The 21,316-nt window shown below is 44.1% G+C and overlaps 1 protein-coding gene across 1 annotated transcript; it reads left to right on the top strand.

Annotated features, from left to right (window-relative positions):
* The first annotated feature begins 6,224 nt into the window (after positions 1-6,224).
* LOC136452502 (GTPase activating protein 1) lies at positions 6,225-8,349 on the top strand. The gene is made up of 3 exons (XM_066453113.1): positions 6,225-6,455; positions 6,726-6,821; positions 7,827-8,349. The coding sequence occupies exons 1-3, from the start codon at positions 6,342-6,344 to the stop codon at positions 8,112-8,114; spliced, it is 498 nt and encodes a 165-aa protein (XP_066309210.1). The 5' UTR covers positions 6,225-6,341; the 3' UTR covers positions 8,115-8,349.
* The last annotated feature ends 12,967 nt before the right edge of the window (positions 8,350-21,316 follow it).

The following is a 21,316-nucleotide window of genomic DNA, read 5'->3' as shown; positions in this document are numbered from 1 at the left end:
GTGAAAAAACAAGAAAGGTCCCATATCATAATCATCAGTGAACATACCAATTATTAATACCTCAACAACATGTTAACTCCTTGCCAACTTTAGTCAGATATCATAATTACATGTTTTTATTAGCCCTTCTAAGAAAGTCAAAGACCCAATATTTAACTGTAACATGTTACTTGTATGAAAAACAAAGTTATAATATATTTATGAGTAAATATTTTTATACTTTGCAACGAGAGCCTAAAATATATCATGGATTCATGATTGCATTTTTAATTTGATACATGTTTCACCGGACAATATCGTATTATAGCCAACATTAACTTATATTATGGTGGTCATACTCATCATAAGAATTATAATCTAAAATTTTATAGGAAAAGGTAAAACATAAATAGATATGTATAATTTACGTTTTTTGTCTTTCATTAATGTTTAATAAAATTTTTTCTCCCGTCGTAACATGTAGACATGTTTATTAGTGTAAAATAAATTATCTGTAGCACATGATAAACCTGAGAGGCGTGGTGCACAGCAAGACTGTAAGCTGCATAAGATCGGCCAAAACATATGGAGATGGAACAATACAATAAGCTCTCAATGCAGGTCATTCACTAGAAAACAGTGCCAGCCAATTTTCACATATGAAATTTGTCTTCTCTCTTTCCTATTAATTTTGATACTAGAGTATCTCATCATTTTTTGTTAATTTTATAACACAGTTATCAAGTCTGTCATGTAAGCTTTTATGTTGATAAGAGTTAGACTAATACAGCCAGCTGCTGGTTGTATAGATCTTTACAGTCCACCCATATAGCTAATACATGGTCCACTTTTGGCTCTCTCACAATTTTTCTTGGTTGTTGTGTCTCAGCGTAAACTTATGACCTGTTTCTCCTCTCTCTCTCTCTCTCTCTCTCTCTCCTCTTATCTCTTCTTCACCTCAGCATGCATCTCACTTTTACAACCCTTTACTATACTTGATCTAACTGTGACAATGGGTTCTATCTAGATAAAACTCTATGAAATTCCTCTCTACCTCTCTCTTCATAATTAACCTACTGACTTATATGTCAAAGTATTAAATGCAAATGAAATTCAGATGAAACTACCACTAAGACTAACTTTAATGTAACACTACAATAAATAGGTACGATGTCTATTCAACCTCTGCTAAGAGCAAGTATAATAAAAGGGCTGCAAGTGGTTGTATGCTGAGGTGTAGGAGAGACGAGATGAGAGAGAAGAAGCAGGCTATAAGTTTACAGCCGGCTTATACATAGGACCAAAAAGCTTTGTGAGAAATAAGTGGGTCATATGTTAGTAGTGTAGAGTTAACAACTATATGGGTTGCCTGAGAAATAGCTGTAAAAATCCATATAGCCAGCAATAGGCTTTATTATTATTTTTAGATAAAGGATAAAATATCCAGCTTCATCTATCCAAGGATAGAATCAGGCTAATTATTAGAAACTCCAGACGCGTTCACAAAGTACGGTTGCAGGCAAAACCACCAGTCTCGCAACTAACAGAACAAGTAAAAAGTTCTTGACTAAACAAAACCAACATGTCTTTGTGAAAGCCATCCATTAGAACCAAAGAATTGTAGAGCCGACTTCTCAAGGTGTTGAGCCACAGAGATCATTTGATCTTTCAGATCTTCATGCCGCTGCAAGTTGGCCCATTGACGTAGCCAGTGTGTCCCTCAGAACAGTACCTGCAAAAGAGATTTGTGTTTGCATTTGTCAAAAACTACCTCATTCCTTGTTAGCCATATTGCCCACAGTAGTGCTGCAGCTGCTGTTAATAACAATATGTTATACTTTTTGTTACCCAATTTAGACCAATTAACAAACAGATCATCTATGTTCGTGGGAGGTGAAATTCCAAAAAGAACATGTATAGAGCGCCACAAAAATTTGGCATAAAAGCAATCAAAAAAAGAGATGGTGAATTGACTCTGAGAAATAGCAGAAACAACACGACTTGTCTCCAGCCCAATTTCTCCTAACTAAGTTATCTTTGGTTAGAATCACTCCTCTTTTTAAATACCACATGAAAACTTTTAGTTTCATGGGGAGCTTCGTTTGCCAAATATCTTGCGATACTCTCATCCCATTGTTAATTAATGCAGCATACATAGACTTGACTGTAAAAAATCCAGAAGCCTTGAAGCCCCATACAAACACATCCCTTTCCTGTAGTAAGTTAATTTGTTGTAAAGAAGCAGCTATTCTATTCCAGTTTAATAAGTTCACACCCACCAAATTTCTGCGAAAAGAGATATTTAGTTCGGGGGAACTCAAAACTGTTGCAATAGTGTCCTGTTTTCTTCTTACAATATTAAACAACGCCGGAAATTTATCCTTGAGAGGTTTATTGCCCAGCCAAGTATCAACCCAAAATCTAGTCTGTGACCCATCTTTGACATTAAAATGTCCTAACTTCAAGAAAGTATCTTTAATATTCATGAGGCTTTTCCAGAAATGCGAGTCCCTTGGTTTCTTTTCACAACTTCCTAGTGTCTTATTCTTAATATACTTATTTCTTAATAACTCTTGCCATAATCCGTCCTCATTTAATAACTTAAACAGCCACTTACTAAGCAAACATTTGTTTTGGACCTCTAAATTTTGTATCCCAAGACCTCCCTGGTCCTTAGGCTGACACATAATTTTTTATTTGACTAATCTATACTTCCTTTTATGATGGTCATTTTGCCAATAGAAACGAGACCTGAAACAATCAATTGTTTCTAATACTCCTTTCGGTAATTCAAAAAAAGACATCATAAACATCGGTAAGCTAGACAACACCGAATTTATAAGGACTAATCGACCACCGACTATTAGCAGTTTACCTTTCCACCCACTAAGTCTTTTCTCAATTCTCTCTTCGATGCTCTTCCAGTCTTTATTATATAATTTCCTAAAATGCATAGGTAGCCCCAGGTAGCGAAATGGGTATTTACCAATGGCACATCCGAACAGCTGCGAATAAAACTCTTCGTGATCTTTAGCTTTTCCAAAACAAAAGATTTCACTTTTGTGGAAGTTTATCTTTAAGCCAGATAGTTGTTCAAATGTACTTAGCAACAGTTTCATATTAACTGCCTTTTCAACATCGTGGCTCATGAAGATCACTGTGTCATCCGCATACTGAAGGATGGACAAACCATCTTGAATAAGATGGGGGATAACCCCTTCTATCTGCCCTGCCTCCTTTGCTCTGGCAATTAGTATGGCCAACATATCAACCACTATATTGAATAGTATGTGTGACATGGGATCACCTTGCCTAAGTCCTTTTTTAGTCTGAAAGTACGGCCCTAGTTGGTCATTAACTTTAATATTTACATTGCCTCCTTGTGTAAAATTCTGTACCCATTCACACCACTTTTGTGAAAAACCCTTCATCCTTAATGTTTGCTGTAAAAAGCTCCAATTTACTTTATCATAAGCTTTTTCGAAATCCATTTTAAAAATCACACCGTCTTGTTTTTTAGTGTGTAGTTCATGTAACATTTCATGTAGTATCACTGCACCCTCCATAATATTTCTTCCTAGTAAGAAAGCTGTCTGAGTCGGTCTTATTAATTTCTGGGCAATAGTAGTTAGTCTATTTGTTGTAACTTTTGTGAAGATTTTGAAAGAGACATTCAACAAACAGATGGGTCTGTATTGTTGAACAACTCTTGCATCTTTCTTTTTGGGCAACAATATAATGTTTCCAAAATTAAGACGATTAAGAGGTACTGTTCCATGATGAAAATCAGAGAACAAAGCCATCAAATCATGTTTAATTAAGCCCCAGAAAACTTGATAAAACTCTGATGGAAAACCATCCGGTCCGGGCGCCTTATTGTGTTCCATTTGGAAAATTGCCGCTCTGACTTCCTCTTGTGTGAAAGGCTCTATCAAGAACTCATTTTCCAGATCAGAAACTTGAGGTATGTCCTCCGTCCGAGATTCATCTAGAGATATTAGAGAATCATCAGATGGGCCGAACAGGTTTCTGTAATAACTAGTAATATGCTCTTTAAGCTGAGCATCACCAGTTATAATACTATCACCATCTTCAAGCTGGAAAATATGAGTTTTTCTATGTCTACCATTGGCTAGCAAGTGATAATACTTTGTGTTCGCGTCACCTTCAAGAAGGTGTTTCACTTTAGCCCTTTGGTACCAATTGAGTTCCTCTTCTCTTAGTAACTCTATAAGCCTTTCATTTAACACGTGCTTTAGATCTCGCTCTGAGTCATTGAGCATGGTATGTTCTGCTTTCTTATCTAGATCATCTAGTTTGCTTAAAAGTGTTGTTTTTCTTTCTTATACTCGCCACTCACATGCTTCGCCCATCCTCTAAGATGCTGACGAAGTCTTCTGATTTTCATTTGCCATCTCTCGATGGGTGAGCCTAAAACTAGAGTGTTCTGCCAAACCTCTGAAACCATCTCACAAAATCCGTCCCTTAACAACCAGCCTAATTCAAATTTGAACTGAGGTTGATAAGTTGAGGACGAGTCATTTGTAGAAAAAAGCAGAGGTGTATGATTAGAAATTTCTCTAGTTAGACTATGTACAGTTGAATAAGAGTATTTTGACTCAAAATCTGTACATACTAACACCCTCAAAATCTGTACATACTAACACCCTGTCTAATTTTTCAAAGGTTTGGTTACGCAAATTGTTAGCCCAGGTAAACTTTCTTTCTGACAACTCAATTTCTCTAAGATTTAAGGCATCAATTACTGCGTTGAACATAAAAGGCCACCTATCATTGTAATTTTCATTGTTTTTCTCGTCTGGTCTACGAATAATGTTAAAGTCACCACCTATAATAATAGGTAAGGTTTCCTTTGAACATACCCGAATCATCTCAGACAAGAAGTTTGACTTAAACTCCGCCTGGGCCGGACCATAAACCGAAACAAGATTAAATTTAAAATCATCTTCTTTGTGTCGTAGTTTAAAGCGGATAAAAAAATCGCCTTCCTCAATTTCCCCAACGTCAAAGGTCAACAAATGAACGCCTAGAATCAAGCCACCGGATCTGCCATGTGGAGCCATACAGTGCCAAATAAAATCTCTACCAGCACAAATGGTGTTAAGAGTATTTTGTGGAAAGCTGGCTCTACCCGTTTCCGATAAGGCGATGAAATCTAGACTTTTGTCCTTTGTTAAGTTAGACAAGAATCTGTATTTTTTACCATCCGCGAACCCATTACAATTCCAGAAAATTCCTTTCATCTTGAACAACTTTTATTACTTTTTTTCTTTTGCCTAGGGCGCCCTCTTTTACTTTGTGATACAGGGGTTTGTAAAATCACAGGATCACAACCCCCATCACATAGCCCTTCTGTAATTTCTGAACAAATATGATTTAAAACTTGTAGATCTATATTGTCATCATTAGAACCAACAGTTGAGGTATCTTCTACTAAAACAACTTTGCTCATAAGGGCACTCGCAATACTTTGCTCCCTGAAAACCTACCACGTCACTGCCAACTCAGCTACACAGAATAAAAAAGAGGATCTATCCAATTGTTTTACTTTAGCACCATCTATCCTCAGATTGTTTTACTCTTCTGGATGCCAGCGTCCGCGAGGCCGCGCTCTCCCGTAGGGCTGCAGGCCAACGGATTGGAGACAAACATAGGAACATGCGTTGCTGAGGCAGGCCTAAGACTTGTATGATACCTCCTCGTGAATATTCAGAGCTCCCTCAAGCCGGACGTGAGACCACGGCAGGCGCCGGCCAGCACCGTGCCAGGAAGGCTCCATCCGATCGTCCCGTCCAAAATTACCGTGTCATCACAACGATGTTCGTTTCCTGCCGCTTTTTCTGCATCTGTGGATTCTGGATAGACGGGGAGCAGCAGCGACCGGATCAAACCCACCTCGGTCAACAAACAACAACAGCCTGGAGAACGGGGAGTCGTCGGCCCTCCTCGGTCAACAGGTCAAGAGCCAGGAGCAGGACGAATAGTCTACGCTGCTCAGTGCACACCCACAAGAATTCCGACCCGGGGAGCCCACTGTCTGGTGTAGGTGTACGTACAGTAGACGTGTAGTGCAGCAGGACAGGAGGGGTGGGACCGCGGGACCCACCGTGGGAGAAGAAGAGATCCACTGGGGGCGTCAAGCACCGCGGCAATACGTATTCGGCGTCTCCTACAGTTTTCTGACTTGGCCAGCGCAACGGCAGCTTACTTAAGTTGAAGCCAGAGCGCAACGGCAGGTAGAATAGAACCGCAGAAACCCATCGAGAAACAAACAACCGAGAAGACCTGCGGCGGCTGCGGGGAGGAGAGAGAACTTGGTGGTGAAGGAGAGGGAGACCACCATGCTGCACCATCTCGTCGGGCTGGTGAAGGTGCGCGTGTTGAGGGGAGTGAGCCTCGCCATCCGCGACCTCCGATCCAGCGATCCCTACGTCGTCGTTCGCATCGGCAAGCAGGTCCGCTCCTCCTCTCCTCCCCTCCTTTTCTTTTCTACAGGCGATTGAAGTTTGCCTTGATTTACTGGTGGGTTTTGTCCGTCACGAGATCTGTCGAACTTCGTTCGAATCGATCCCCGCCAGGTCTACAGCAGAGACGACGACTAATACGCTACTCCGGCTATTCGGATTTTATTTTTCCTGTTTGGAGTTTGTTCCCCTATGAAGTTGTCTGTCCTTTTTTCACACATGCGTGCGCAGAATCGTGATTATTTTTTCAACAATCCACAGAAACTGAAGACACGGGTGGTGAAGAAGAGTACCAATCCGGAATGGAACGAAGAACTCACGCTCTCTATTGAAGACCCTGCAGTTCCTGTCAGACTGGTATGCATACGCTTCCACCTTTCCTTGCCCAAATCTGTTCTCTGGGTTCTTTTGCCCCTACCCTTTCCAAACTATGCAAATATTCTGAGCAAACGAGTACCAAAGGAAGAAGTACTACTATTTTACTGCTAGTACTAGTTTATTACCTGTCTTCCTCGATATGCGCAAGTGTCGCTGTTATCTGTACTAGCGCCTTGTTTAGATGCCATCCAAATTCCAAGTTTTTTCACTCTCTCTCCATCACATCAATTTTTAGCCGCTTGCATGGAGTATTAAATGTAGGTAAAAAAAATAACTAATTGCACAGTTTAGTTCGAAATCACGAGATGAATCTTTTGAGCCTAGTTGGTCCAAGATTGGACAATATTTGTCAAATAAGACGAAAGTGCTACTATTCATCGGGTTGAAATTTTTTCGCAATCTAAACGAGGCCTAGAATCGATATGGGCAACCATGTTTCATACAGTGTGAAAATCAGGTGTCTCCTGATATACTAGTAGTAAATGCTAACTCAGCCTGCCGTCACTACTTGGAGGGGAGTAACTATTTGCCTTTTATCTTTTTGCTGAATCTTACTGAATAACTTCCATATTATGGAAATTAACTTTGTCTATTCTTATATGTAACTGATCAATTGAATTGATGCACACTTGTAATTTGCCTGTGCAAGCTAAATGTAATTCAAATTAAGCCATGTTTAGGATCTTTTAAGCTTCTTAGGTTGAGTGTATTAGTTTCCTGAGGCTCCCTGTGGTTTTTATATTTGACTATTTGAGTCTCAAAGGGAAATATGAATGTCTGGTGAACTTCGGTAGGAGGGCTGAGATGCAAACTTGAGCTAGAAAATAGCTGTCCTTGAACTTTCATAGTTGAAACTTGAAACACTTAGTCCATGTCCTTTCAGAAGACTATTTCATAGCTTAGATTACACACCGTGACTTCATTTTCCAAATCTCTTAAAGAGAGAAACACTCATATTGACAAGTAACTCTCTCTCATTTTCAGGAAGTTTATGACAAGGGCACTTTCGTTGATGATACAATGGGTAATGCAGAGGTGGACATCCGCCCATTAGTCGAGGTTGTGAAGATGAAACTCCAGGATGTTGCCGACAAAACCATAGTAAAGAAACTGGTGCCGAACAGACAGAACTGCCTTGCAGAGGAGAGCTCGATATATGTATCGGAGGGGAAGGTGAAGCAGGACCTGGTTCTACGGCTAAGGAACGTAGAGTGCGGGGAAATAGAGCTCCAGCTTCAGTGGGTCGACCTCCCTGGCTCTAGAGGTGTATGAGGGAGGCCAGCCTGAGCTCTGCCTTCCCTGCTGTTTTCAGGGATCCCCAACTCTTTGCTACTTGAAAAGAACTAGTGGTTTGCGTCTGGACGCGCGTAGAACCATCAGTTGTTTGTAAGGAGTTTTGGTTGTGTTGGCGCTTAGTAAATAGCGTCAGCGAAATGTATGTGCATAAACCTTTGACAATCAAGACTATATAAAATGTGTACAATGCATGTACTAAGCTCGTTTCGTACACACGATGATCCCCATCTCAGTTAAATCAATTTCCAGGGTTGTCTTAAGTCATGCTATATTAAATTTGACCAAAATTTTAGAACAAAAAAGTAACAATATATATGATTCAAAGTATTTGTTATTAGACTCCTTGAAATATAGTTTTACAGTGTCCTTTTTTTGTGTCACGGATATTGATACTTTCTATTATAAAGTTGATCAGATTTAAAATTGTTTGACATAGCTTTATGAGTTAACTTATTTTGGAGAGAGGAAGTATTGTATATAGTTGAAAGAGTTTTAGATAACTCCGCCTACGTTGTTTCAACATAGCAGGTCCCAAGCCCTGGTAAAGGAGTAGGGTTGTGATAGACGTGGCGAGCCAACGTTAAACCTAGCCATTCTAATGGAGATGAAATCCGAAAGAAAACCGTTAGGGCGTAATCCTCTTAGCGACGCGCCATATCGGAACCCGGGTATGGTGTTAAATGAGCAAGGGCCGGGTCGTCACCCCCATGACGCATCGTGTCGCGATCTGGGCAGTCGCATCCTTAGTGGCGCGCTACATCGGCGCCCGGGTGTAGTGAAAAATGAGCAAGGGTCTTCACATCTGAGTTGACGGGTGCGAAGGATAAGGAAGCTAGTCGAACCAACTAGGATCCGTTTAGTTAGTTGGAATATAGGGTCGCTTACAAGTAAGTTAAGAGAATTAGTTGATACCGCGACTAGGAGGCGTGTAAATATATTATGCGTTTAAGATACTAAATGAAAGGGTCAGAAGGCGAAGGAGGTGGACAATACAGGTTTCAAGCTTTGGTACACAGGGACAATTGCGAATAGAAATGGAGTAGGAGTTTTGATTGATAAGAGCCTCAAGAATAGTGTCGGGTTCATAAACCCGGGGTCCCTCGGGGACCAGCTTCCACGCCAGGGCTCGGCCTAGGAAAATAGCCTTTCTTTCTTCTGAACCGGCTCGAAAGTCTAAAACCAATAGACCGGAGCACTCGCTTTAGGCCCAGGCCACCTTCAGCCCATCTCTCCGACCAGAGCAGTAGCTCAGGCTTAGGCCAGCTCCGAACGGCCTCTCCGATCGGAGCGCTAGCGTCAGGCCCCGGCTGCCTCCGCACGGCCTCCACTCGGAAAGCCTGACCCGAGGACCGCCTCCGACTCCGACCCCGTGTCTCCGACCGGGATTCATAGAAAAACACCGCCATCACTATTCTTCGACTAGCGCACCAGAACCGACTGGGGAACATCCGACCGGGGACGCCCGCTCGAAAAGAACCAGAAGGCGTGCGGAGAAAGGCAAGACATGGCTCACAAGTCAACACCACTGTACCAGGGACCATACCCTGCACGAAGCAGTGCTCTGCAGCCACCCTAACACAAAGTATTGTAGGGGCCGCTAGAAACTCCGATATGGTAAGCCCCCCATGTCTCTGGACATCGATCGCGGTATGGGTTCCAGGATTTGCCATACCGGGTGAACATAGCACGGCTCCTCACATGCCACTAGGCATCGAGAAGTATCTTGCAGGTACCGGCGTCATCCTTCCTGAAGAATATAGCTCGACCTCCCATGCACATCCGACATCCTACAGCGATATCGATAGTATTGGGGGGCTTTAACCATTATCTAGTTTTCACCACCGTAGGCAGCAAGACTTAGAAATATCTGTACTCTCCCCCTCTCCCCTGTAAAGCCATCTCCTTCATCTATAAAAGGGGATGCGCTCCCTCCCCCGAAGGGGAAATCGACTTCTTCAAGCCTAGACTCACTAGATCGACATCAACGCTCCCAACCACAGGACCGCCAAGTTCCGACCGCGACCCTTCCGGTCGGAGTCGACCGAACCTCTTGTACACCCCTTCTTTCTCCTTCTCGTTTGTACCCCCACTACAGACTTTGAGCACCTGAGCTCAGGAATAAAGTGGCTGACCGACCCCGACTGGACGTAGGGCACGTTGCCTGAACCAGTATAAACCCTGTATCATTGAGTGCTAGGCCACCTCCGATCATAACGTACAGCAAAACTATAAATATTTACTAGTTGGTCACTTTCTGCACCGATAGTTGGCGCCGTCCGTGGGGAAGACGCTGTACGTTCAACACCTTTTGGTCATCAGATGGCCCATTTTTCCGCCACTCCCGCCGTGGCGGGCTCCGACGATACGATTCATTTTGGCTCGCTGGAGTTCCCTGCAGTCTCGCCTGCCGGGATGCGGGTTCCACCTGTCTTCGAGCCATTCCAGGCCTTCCGCTTCGGGAGCCTGGACTCCATCGCCGACCGGCTCGGCGTACTCCACCTCCGCGAGGAGGCTCGCGACCCAACACCCGTCGGAGGAACGTCCTCCATCGACTCCAGGACGCACAACTTTGACGACGCGACATCTACGCTTCATTCCGAGCAAACTCTCTGCTCAAACCCCGCTGTAAGTAATATGCGTACTACTACTCGCTCCTTATTTCCTATCTCTCACCAATCACCCAGAGGGAATGAACCGCCCACGCCACAAACGCCATACGATCGGTTCCCCTATGGCCTTGCATCCTCCATGGATGCCTACGCTCGGGGGCTCCGAAGGATGCTGGCATCGTCCACCCTCACGTCCGAGTTCGTGGGAGTAGTGGGCTTCGTTCCTGCCATTCCTCACAAACTTCTGAATGATGATGGTGAGAGCGATGGTTCAAGCATCGATGACGTGGCACCCCGCCACTGTCTGTCCTGGGAGTGCGCTATGGCGGACGCTCCACGACAACCGGTGGTGGTTGCGGGGTCTGTGCAGACTCACACCCCTCCGGACCCACGTGCGGGAGCCCTCGCGTCTGTGCAAGCACACACTGAGGAAATACGACAACGACGGCAGAATCAGCCGCCGTCTGCACCGGCGCCATCGGTACAGCATGTTGCGCCCCACATGCCTGGCCTGGCGGGTGGCGCCCGGGGTCACGCTCGTCAGGTTCAGCACGACATCATGAGCGAAGGGAACGATGTCCCACAATTCGCTTGGGTCAGCCAGAATATCATTGCTGTAGCAATGCTTCTCCGCGGTGTTCCTGAGCCCGTCGACCCTCAGGAGCGGGCAGTCTACCGGAACCTCTAGGTTCTAGTAGAGGCCGCCGCCGTCCAACAGGCGGAAAGCTCCGCATCGCGACTCCAACCCTCGCCCTCTCTCCCCACTGGGGGGGATAGGGACGCACCAGCTAGATCAATCCGTTCACTCGCCGCCACAGCCGGTAGGCTCGGCTCGGGGAGTGGCAGCCGCGCCACGGTCCAACCAGGCGCCTGCTCCACACCAACCACACCAGGACGCTTGTAGCGTCGCTAGCAACCATTGTCGAGCCTGACATGGTAACGACGTCCGCCATACGGCAGCAAGCGACACGGACCCTGGCCGAATCATCGAGGGAAGCGGAGAAATGCGCCCTAGGCACGATCATCGGCCAGATGACCAGAGCCCCAGCCCTGAGGGCCCAGGGCCATGGGCGTTCAGCCGGTGCATCCAGAGAGCGCCGTTTTCATAGCGTTTCCGGCCTCCCACCAACATCACCAAATACACCGGGGAGATAAACCCAGACATTTGGCTTGAAGACTTCCGGCTCGCCTGTCGAGCCGGAGGAGTGGATGATGACTTTTTCATCATCCAATATCTTCCCATTTGCATAGGGGAGCATGTTCGGGCATGGCTCGAATTCCTTCCACACGATAGTATCCGTGACTAGACAGACCTCAAGAGGGTCTTCGCCGGGAATTTCCAGGGGACGTACGTCCGCCCGAGAAACTCCTGGGATCTGAAGAGCTACCAATAGGAGCCCAGTGAATCCCTGTAGGATTACATCCGTAGGTTTTCCCAATGTTGTAACTATGAGCTCGCCACCACGACCGTCAACTCATCCGAGCTCTTGCAGCTTGGGGAGTCGTCAACCCCTGCAGTCCCAGACTGCAACAAACCAACCTCCTCGATGGCCTTCCGCCCACTCGAGGAAACCAAGGCGGTGGGTATTGACCCCACCAATCCAGCCAAGATGGTGTGAATCGGGACCCAGCTCCCAGCCCAATAGGAATGCGAGCTCATTGACTTCCTACACGACAATCATGATGTCTTCGCATGGCAGCCTTCTGATATGCCAGGGATACCACGCGAAGTCACCGAGCACACGCTACGTCTTATCCTAGGCTCAAGGCCCGCCAAGCAACGCCTGTGTTGTTTCAACGACGAGAGGCGTAGGGCCATAGGCAAAGAGATCGCCAAGCTCCTGGCGGCTGGATTCATCAGGGAGGTTTTCCACTCCGACTGGCTCGCCAATCCCATCCTAGACAAAAAGAAGACTGGGAAGTGGAGAATGTGAGTCAATTACACGGGACTTAATAAAGCGTGTTCGAAGGACCACTTTCCTTTACCACGCATAGACCAGATAATTGACTCCACTTTGGGTTGCGAGATCCTCTCCTTTCTGGATGCCTACTCAGGCTATCACCAGATCATGATGAAAGACTCCAATCAGCTCGCAACCTCATTCATCACTCCGTATGGTTCATACTACTACATAACCATGCCTTTCGGTCTAAAGAACGCTGGTGCCACCTACCAAAGGTGCATGCAGCGATGCTTCGCCGACCAAATCGACCCGCCTAATCAGCCTGACCAGGCTGAACGGTTGAAACCAACAATCGCCGTCTATGTTGATGACATAGTGGTAAAAACGGCTCGAGCTTGCGACCTGATCGCAAACTTGATTGCAACGTTTGCAAACCTCCAAAGGTTCAGCATCAAGCTAAATCCCAAAAAATGTGTTTTCGGGGTTCCAAGGGGAAAGCTGCTTGGATACATCATATCCGAGCGCGGCATCAAAGCCAACCCTGAAAAAATCGCAGCCATCTCCAACATGGGTCCCATACGCAACGTGAAAGGTGTACAAAGGCTCATCAGCTGCCTGACCGCCCTTAGTCGCTTCATCTCCTGGCTCGGCGAACGGGGGCTGCCACTTTTGTTGATACCGTTTTTTGCACATGTCAAAATGATCGGAGTGGACTAATTGGTAGGAGGAAAGTTACTGTATACGCTGACAGCCGATGAAAGTTAGCTTGTGAAGATGGTTGCCGATGACTGGTGGTGGTCGATGGAAAGGTTGATTTAGACTCGGGCCTTGCCGATGAGGTTGGAGGTGTTATTGTCGATGCCGATGAAGGAAGGCTTGAAGACTACTGCTGATGAAACAGGAAGTATGCCGATGGAAAGGAGGTCGGTGAGATTTCCATCGTAATTGAGGCGGACAGGGAAATAGATAGGAGTTGGTTTCCTTTTCTGTATTTGTTAGAATATGATTCATGTAAGAGTCACGTATTTCCTTAGGTATGGATTTGGTGTCTAGTTATGTTTGGTTATGTCTCTTTAGATCAGGGTATAAATATAGATTGAAGGGCAATGTAAAAGATATATCAATCAATATCAAAACCAATTTTTACTCCTATTTGCATCTACTTACTTTTTGGCGACTTCGTTAATTTGCACATTTTTCTTTTTACGAGTTCTCATTGATTCGGCGAGTTGCATCGCAGTGCAACCTTCGACGATTCTCGAGTTCCGCGTGAGTACCTCTTGGCCGTGACTTCCGGGCGTATCGCTGTTGTCAGGACCAAAGTGCTCGTATCTTCATCCTTATCGATTAACAGGTCAAATCGACTGGCACGCTTTGGATATCGATTCGGGTATTAGCCCTTTGTGTTTGCAGATCCACTTTTGCATCAACACATCTTTTGGCACGCCCGGTGGGACAAATCAATCCGATCAATATGTTCAATTCCGAGATCAATTCAGAGAACATTATCGCGGTATCAGAAGAAGATCTTAAGGAAGAGCAGAGGCAGGCTATGGAAAAAGCTGTAGAAGAATACAGGCGACTTTGTCTGAAATCGTTTAGCCTGAACAAGAGTGGACAAGTCATCCAGAAGCAAGATTTGCCGTTGCCTCGACATGTTACCTTTGACTCCAATCCTGGTAAACTTCAAGAGATGGTTAATTCTGCAGTAAATCATGCTTTAATTAATCATTCCAATGTGTTGTCCAATACTGTTCATAATGCTGTGGTTCGAACTCTTAAAGAAGGACAAACGGCACTGCATTATGTTGGGCCTGCCTATCATCAACCAGAGCCGGTATCTGTTAATACTCCATCAACTCCTTTGGCCGTTGTGGGTACAGAAGTTACTTCTCCTCTAGTATCGATAGGCTTACCTAATATTCAATCTACACCAATACGATCAGATCCGGTAGGATGAGTTTAGCTTAATACAGATCTAGCGGCATCAGCTATGTCAGGCCCTGTGTCTCAGAATAGCCAGATTCCTGCTAATTGGTGGGGATATGGTATGCCTCCGGAGTCATCTGCTTTCAATCCTGGGTTACCTCAAGTATTTGACGCAGTAGGAAAAGCTCCTATACCATCGGCTGTTTCGCCGATGGCCCAAGTGCCTCAATATGCCACAGCAACTACTGTGCAACCAACTCCAGGAGATTTCCAGATGCCTTTGGTTCAAACACCCAGTTCAAATCCATCGGCAAGCTTACTGTCGATGCAGCAGAAAGCTCCTGTTATGAGTCAAACTGGGGTTCAGTTCATGCCTTAAGCTGGTTATAATTATCCAACAATGTCAGCAAATTACCAGCCATCGGCAAGTTTTATACCGATGAGTTCTAGTAATGGTTGGTTAGGACAGTTACCTGTTCAACATACAGTTCAGCAAAATCAACAGGTTGTAGGGATTCAACAAGGTCATATGCAAGCTGGTTTCCAGAATCAAGCATCGGCAGCTCAGCCGATGAATCCTTTCCAACAGGTTAATGGACCACAAGTAACGGCAAATATGCCGATTGCTGGAGATCGTGGGCCACAAAGATATGTGGAGGGATATCAGCAGGCACCTCCTGTAGAAATTTAGCCAGTTCGTCATCAGAAGGCTGATGCTTTTTGGGCCGATAGGATAGCAGAAATTATGAAGGATCAGTTTGGGATAAAGCCCAAGGTCAGTACTTATTCTTATCGGACTCCATATCCTCCTGCATATGATTTAATTCCTCTCCCAAATCGGTACAAGATACCAGATTTCACTAAATTCTCTGGGCAAGATGATACATCAACAATGGAACACGTCAATCGCTTTATTATTCAATGTGGAGAGGCAGCTAGCAGAGATGAATTAAGAGTTCAATTATTTTCATCATCTTTGTCCGGATCGGCATTTACGTGGTTCATTTTATTACCACCAAATTCTATTATTACCTGGGCTGATCTAGAAAAACAATTTCATAAGTATTTCTTTGCTGGAATCCATGAAAAGAAGCTTACCGATTTAATAAAATTGAGACAGCGCAATGATGAATCGGTAGAAAGCTTTGTGCAAAGGCTACGAGATGTAAAAAATAAGTGCTACAGTCTGGTGCTGGATGATCGGCAGCTTGCCAATCTGGCTTTCCAAGGATTATTGCCACATCTCAAAGACAAGTATGCTTCTCAGGAATTTGAAAGCCTCAGTCATCTCGTGCAAAGGATCTCTGATAAAGATACTAGGGTTTTTGAACCTAAAAAGAATTGGAGTAAAAGGTATCATTTGTTGAAGAAGTAGGAGATTCTGATTCTGATGAAGAACCAGATATTGGCTTAGCTGAGTGGGTTAAGAATAAAAAGCCGATATCTTGTCCCTTTGGTCAAAAAGAGCCAGAAAAGTTTACCTTTGTTATCACCAAGGCCGACAAAATATTTGATCTTCTGCTTCAAGAGGGCCAAATTAAGCTGTCACCTAATCATGTTAATTTGATGTCCGGGTCATATAGGGCTGTGTGAGTGGAAAGTCATGACGTTTGGTTTGAAAAATGCCGGTGCTACTTATCAAAGAGCTATGAACTTTATTTTTCATGAATACATCGGCACATTAGTGGAGATCTACATTGATGACGTAGTGATTAAGTCTGAAGATATCACAAAACATCTAGCCGATCTACGAAAGATATTGGAGTGCACAAGGAAGCATGGATTGAAGATGAATCCTAATAAATGTGCATTTGGTGTATCGGCAGGACAATTCTTGGGTTTTATGGTGCATCAGCGGGGCATCGAAATCAGTAGGAGGTCTATTGATGCAATTAACAAGGTGGTTGCTCCTGCCAATAAAACTGAATTGCAATCTTTGATTGGTAAGATTAATTTCATCAGAAGATTCATATCTAATCTGTCGGGTAAGATCAAGGCTTTCAGTCCATTACTTAAATTGAAAGCCGATCAGGAATTTGTATGGGGAGCTGAGCAGCAGTTAGCCATGGATGAAATTAAGAAATATTTAACAAATCCTCCGGTGCTAGTTCCACCTCAACACGGGAAACCTTTCAGGTTGTATTTGTCAACTGATGATACCGTTATCGGTTCAGCTCTTATTCAAGAATTTGAAGGGAAAGAACGTGTTATTTATTATTTGAGCAGAAGATTAGTGGATGCTGAAACAAGGTATTCGGCCATCGAAAAATTATGTCTGTGCTTATACTTTCTTGTGTCAAATTAAGACATTATTTGTTATCTGCCGAATGTACGGTCATATGCAAAGACGACGTAGTTAAGTATATGCTGTCGATGCCGATATTAAGTGGTAGAATCAGCAAGTGGATTTTAGCATTATCAGAATTTGAACTATGTTATGAATCGACTAAGGCAGTTAAAGGACAGGTTATGGCTGATTTTGTCACTCAGCATTGTAATGCAGTGGACTATCTGGAGGTTGCTCCTTGGACACTTTTCTTCGATGGGTCCATATGTGGTGAAGGAGCAGGTATCGGCATTGTGTTGATTTCACCTCAAGGAAGGAAGTATGAGTTTTCATCGCCGATTGTTGCTACGTCGACAAACAATCAGGCTGAATACCAAGCCTTGATAAAAGGCTTAGAATTGTTGAAGGAAATACGTGCCGATGCTGTTGAAATCTTTAGTGATTCTATGCTAGTTATAAATCAATTGGCTGGGATTTATGAATGCCGAAGTGAAGTTTTAATTTCGTATTATGAAAGATGTTTGCAATTGTTGAAAGGGTTTAGAGATTTTTGTCTTGAACACATTCCTCGACTGCATAATGAGGAGGCTAATCGACTAGCTCAGCATGCTTCAGGGTATCAGCCTATTCAGGAAGTGCTAACATCGGCAGTTGATACCGATGACTGGAGGAAGGAGATTGTTGGTTATTTAAAGGATCCATATAAAAAGGTTGAAAGACGTATAAGGTTCCAAGCTACCAAGTATGTGCTCCTCGATGATGAATTATATTATCGAACTATAGATGGAGTTTTACTCAGATGTGTTAGTAGTGATGAATCGAAAAGTTTGATGGGTGAAATTCATGAAGGAGTGTGTGGAGCGCATCAATCAGCTTTCAAGATGAAGTGGATGATCAGAAGGAATGGATACTATTGGCCGACTATTCTTGAAGATTGTTTTAAATATTTTAAAGGATGTCAGGGGTGTCAAAAGTTTGGTAATATTCAAAGAGCGCCTGCATCGGCTATGAACCCTATAATTAAACCTTGGCTATTCCGGGGGTGGGCTATTGATCTCACCGGTCAGATTTATCCGCCATCAAGCAAAGGACATAAATTTATTCTGGTTGCTACCAATTATTTCACAAAATGGATTGAGGCAATTCCTTTAAAAAAGGTGACATCGGCTAATATGATCAATTTTGTGAAAGAGCATATTGTTTACCGGTTTGGTATTCCTCAGACTATCACTACCGATCAGGGCACTATGTTTACATCAGGAGAATTTGATGAGTTTGCTGTAGGTATGGGAATTAAAATTTTAAATTCTTCTCCATATTATGCTCAAGCTAATGGTCAGGCTGAGGCTTCTAACAAAGGGATCATCAAACTCATTAAGCGCAAAATTGAAGAAAATCCTAAGAGGTGGCATACAGTATTAAATGAAGCCTTGTGGTCATATCGGATGTCATATCATGGTGCAACCAAAGTGACGCCTTATCAGTTAGTATATGGACACGACACAGTATTGCCTTGGGAAATTAAAACTGGCTCTAGGCGAATACGTTCTCAAGATCAGCTGACAGCCGATGATTATGATACTCTTATGAAGGATGAGTTGGAAGATGTGACGGGTCATCGGTTAAGGGCTCTGGTTAGCATCGAAGAAAATAAGAAGAGAGTAGCCAGATGGTATGACAAGAAGGTGAAGGTAAAGGAGTTTGCCGATGGAGATCTGGTCTGGAAATTGATTTTACCGATTGGGACTAAAAGTTTAAAGTTCAGAAAGTGGTCTCCTAATTGGGAAGGTCCATATCAGATAAATCAGTCTGTTCCTGGTAACGCATATATTCTAGAAACCCTCGAAGGGGTCATGTTTCCTAGAGCGTTAAATGGAAAATATTTAAAGAAATATTACCCTAGTATCTAGATGGATGCATAAAAGTATAAGTGCCGATAACAGTCCTATCGGCTAGAATTATACAAAGATGTCAATGTCTCGTAAAGTGCCAATGCAATAGACAAGATTTACAAGTTTAACAAGGATTGGATAGCCAATATCGCATGCAGGCGAATCTGGTCGGTTTCCTTCATTTCTTTGATGTCTTCATCAGCAGCACCTTCCACAGGCTTGAGTTTCTTCTTCATGGCCAAGGCTTTGCGAGCCTGGGTGTCTCTTTCTTGCTGAAGGGCCTTGATGGCATTGGGTAGCTGGCTTTCTTCTTGTTGAGCCTGAGTTAAAGCTGCCTCGACTTCTTTCAATTCAGCCAATAGAGCCATCTTCTTTGCCGATAAATCTAAGATTTTCTGCTTAAGTTCAGCGCCCGAAGTCTGCAAGTTGCCGATGCCCTTGTGCTTCTCATCGGCAATTTGTTTCAGTTGTAACATCTCTTCTTTGAGTTGAGCCTGAGCTGCTCTATCAGCAATATGTTGAGCAGCCCGTTGATATTGCAGTTGGTGGCTTTCTAAATGGGCTGCTGGGAAGAGTACTTCTTCAACGTCGGCAGGGACCTGGCCATGGATTGTTTTGAAAATTGCCTTTACGGGGTCCGAGTCATCTACCAGTTGGGCGGTATCCTGCTGTAACAAGCTCAGGAGAGTTTCCAACTTGGACTTAGTTTCTGCCGATATTGTTCCCAGTACAAGGGAAGAACTTGTTTCCTCTCCATCATTGTCAGAGACGTCAATGGCAAAGGAGAATAGGCTATTTGGGGAGTCTTGTTCCTGAGGAAAAGAAAAGGAGGTCAGTTAAGGATAAGTATGAGTATTGTAAATCAACTAGGTCAATCAGTTTACCTATTTCAAGGCAACTTCCTATGCTTGACTGGAGGAAGCAGCCTGGAGTATGCCGTGTGGGGGATTGGCTGAGCTTGCCGATGGGATATCCTCTGCGACCTCATCGGTGGTTGGCTCTTGGGGTATGATGACCGATGACATTAGGGCAGATGTGGGGATCGGCATGGACTTGTGTCGTTTTGGCTGTGCCTCGATATCTGTTAAGGCTTTGCGCTTTGCTTGGGCATCGGCAATGGTTGGCTGGGGGGCATCAGCACTTGTTGGTTGTGAAGCTTGGACATCTGGTACGCTTGCCAATGTACCCATTTGTTGCTACAAAACAAGTGTAAGGTATGATACTTAACAGATAAAATATGAAATCAAAGGGATACCTCTGAAGGTTTGCCAGAAGAAGTGGTGCTTGATATCGGAGGAATTGCCGATGACGATCCAGCAGTGGCTCTTACCCCCTGATGATTAATGTTAATACAGTTTGTGATCAGCATAAGTAGAAATAAACAAGGTTGTTACCTTGAATGCCTTGACCAAGGTTATAGCAGCAGCCGATGGAGTGGCCCTAGCTGTAGCCAATTTGGACTTGGAGGTGATGGTCTTGGTACGGATCTTCTGGTGAGTCGAAGCGGCTAAGGTGGGGGCATTGTAGTCGATCGGTGATATCGGGGAAACAGGCCGAAGATCGAAGGGTTTCCCACTTTTGCTCATAGTTGGTGCTGGGTTGTCAACCTATCACGAGAAAGTTAGTTACCGATATATGAAAGGAAAAAGTGGAAGGGAGCTAAAAGGAACTTACTGCATCATCAGGAATGGCGTATTTAGGGTCGATCATGTGCCGATATATGTGAGCAGATGTTGCAAACAGTTGTTCCCTCCACTCTCGCCACCATTGCTTATATGATTCAGTGATGAAAGATACTGGCATCCAGACGGATATATCAACATTTGTAGTATCGGCATCGGGGGAGAGTTGCACTACCCTATTCCAATCTATTCTGCAGGTGATTGTTTCTCTAGGTTTGATCACATCGGCAAAACAAAGTTTGATTGGCAGTTGCCCAAAAGCCAATTGACGGGATACTGCCGATGGGTTGTAAAACTCATATGTGATATTGGTGTTTTTCCCGCTACCAAATGTGTTTACTGGAATTGCCCTGGGAGTAATGATAGCCATCATGAGCTCATTATCTTGATTCAGAGTGTCATCGGCAAAGTTGAAAAGAAGGGGGAATCTGTTTTCTTTGTCAATATAAGGCACCCAGGCCCTATGATCACGAGAAAGACCATTGTAGAAGCTTTGAAAGAATCTGCCGATCTGGTCTTCATTGGCTTCTGTTCCAGGGAGGACAATTATGGCTTCACCAAAATTGAGAGGTGAGCGTGTTGCTAATTCCTCGTCCCCAAGCACATGGTCTTCAGCAATTTCTCGTGGGAATTGTTGGGCAAAGAAGTCCCATTGCAACCATTTGTGCATATGGGTATTCAGCCACATGTTGATGAACCACCACGGGCCTCCTAAGTTGCCGATGGGTTCGCCAAGCAGAAGTTTCTGAGACACTTGATGAAGAAGATGATAAGTGGAGCTCAGAAGGTATCGGCCAAGAGGGAATCTTACACCATTGGCCAGGAGTTCAGCAGCGGGGAGGAAAGCGTTGGTTGGTCCTACTAATCGACCACAG

Source organism: Miscanthus floridulus, chromosome 5, assembly GCF_019320115.1.
Source record: "Miscanthus floridulus cultivar M001 chromosome 5, ASM1932011v1, whole genome shotgun sequence".
In the NCBI taxonomy this organism is placed as follows: domain Eukaryota; kingdom Viridiplantae; phylum Streptophyta; class Magnoliopsida; order Poales; family Poaceae; genus Miscanthus; species Miscanthus floridulus.
Note: the sequence above shows the minus strand (reverse complement) of the source record. Positions and strands in the feature narration are given on the sequence as shown.

Excerpts from the sequence above, each read along its gene's own strand:
- LOC136452502 (XM_066453113.1), top strand. The coding sequence starts at position 6,342 with ATGCTGCACCATCTCGTCGGGCTGGTGAAGGTGCGCGTGTTGAGGGGA. Across the intron at positions 6,456-6,725 it reads TCGTTCGCATCGGCAAGCAG|AAACTGAAGACACGGGTGGT; the intron begins GTCCGCTCCTCC and ends AACAATCCACAG. Across the intron at positions 6,822-7,826 it reads CTGCAGTTCCTGTCAGACTG|GAAGTTTATGACAAGGGCAC; the intron begins GTATGCATACGC and ends TCTCATTTTCAG.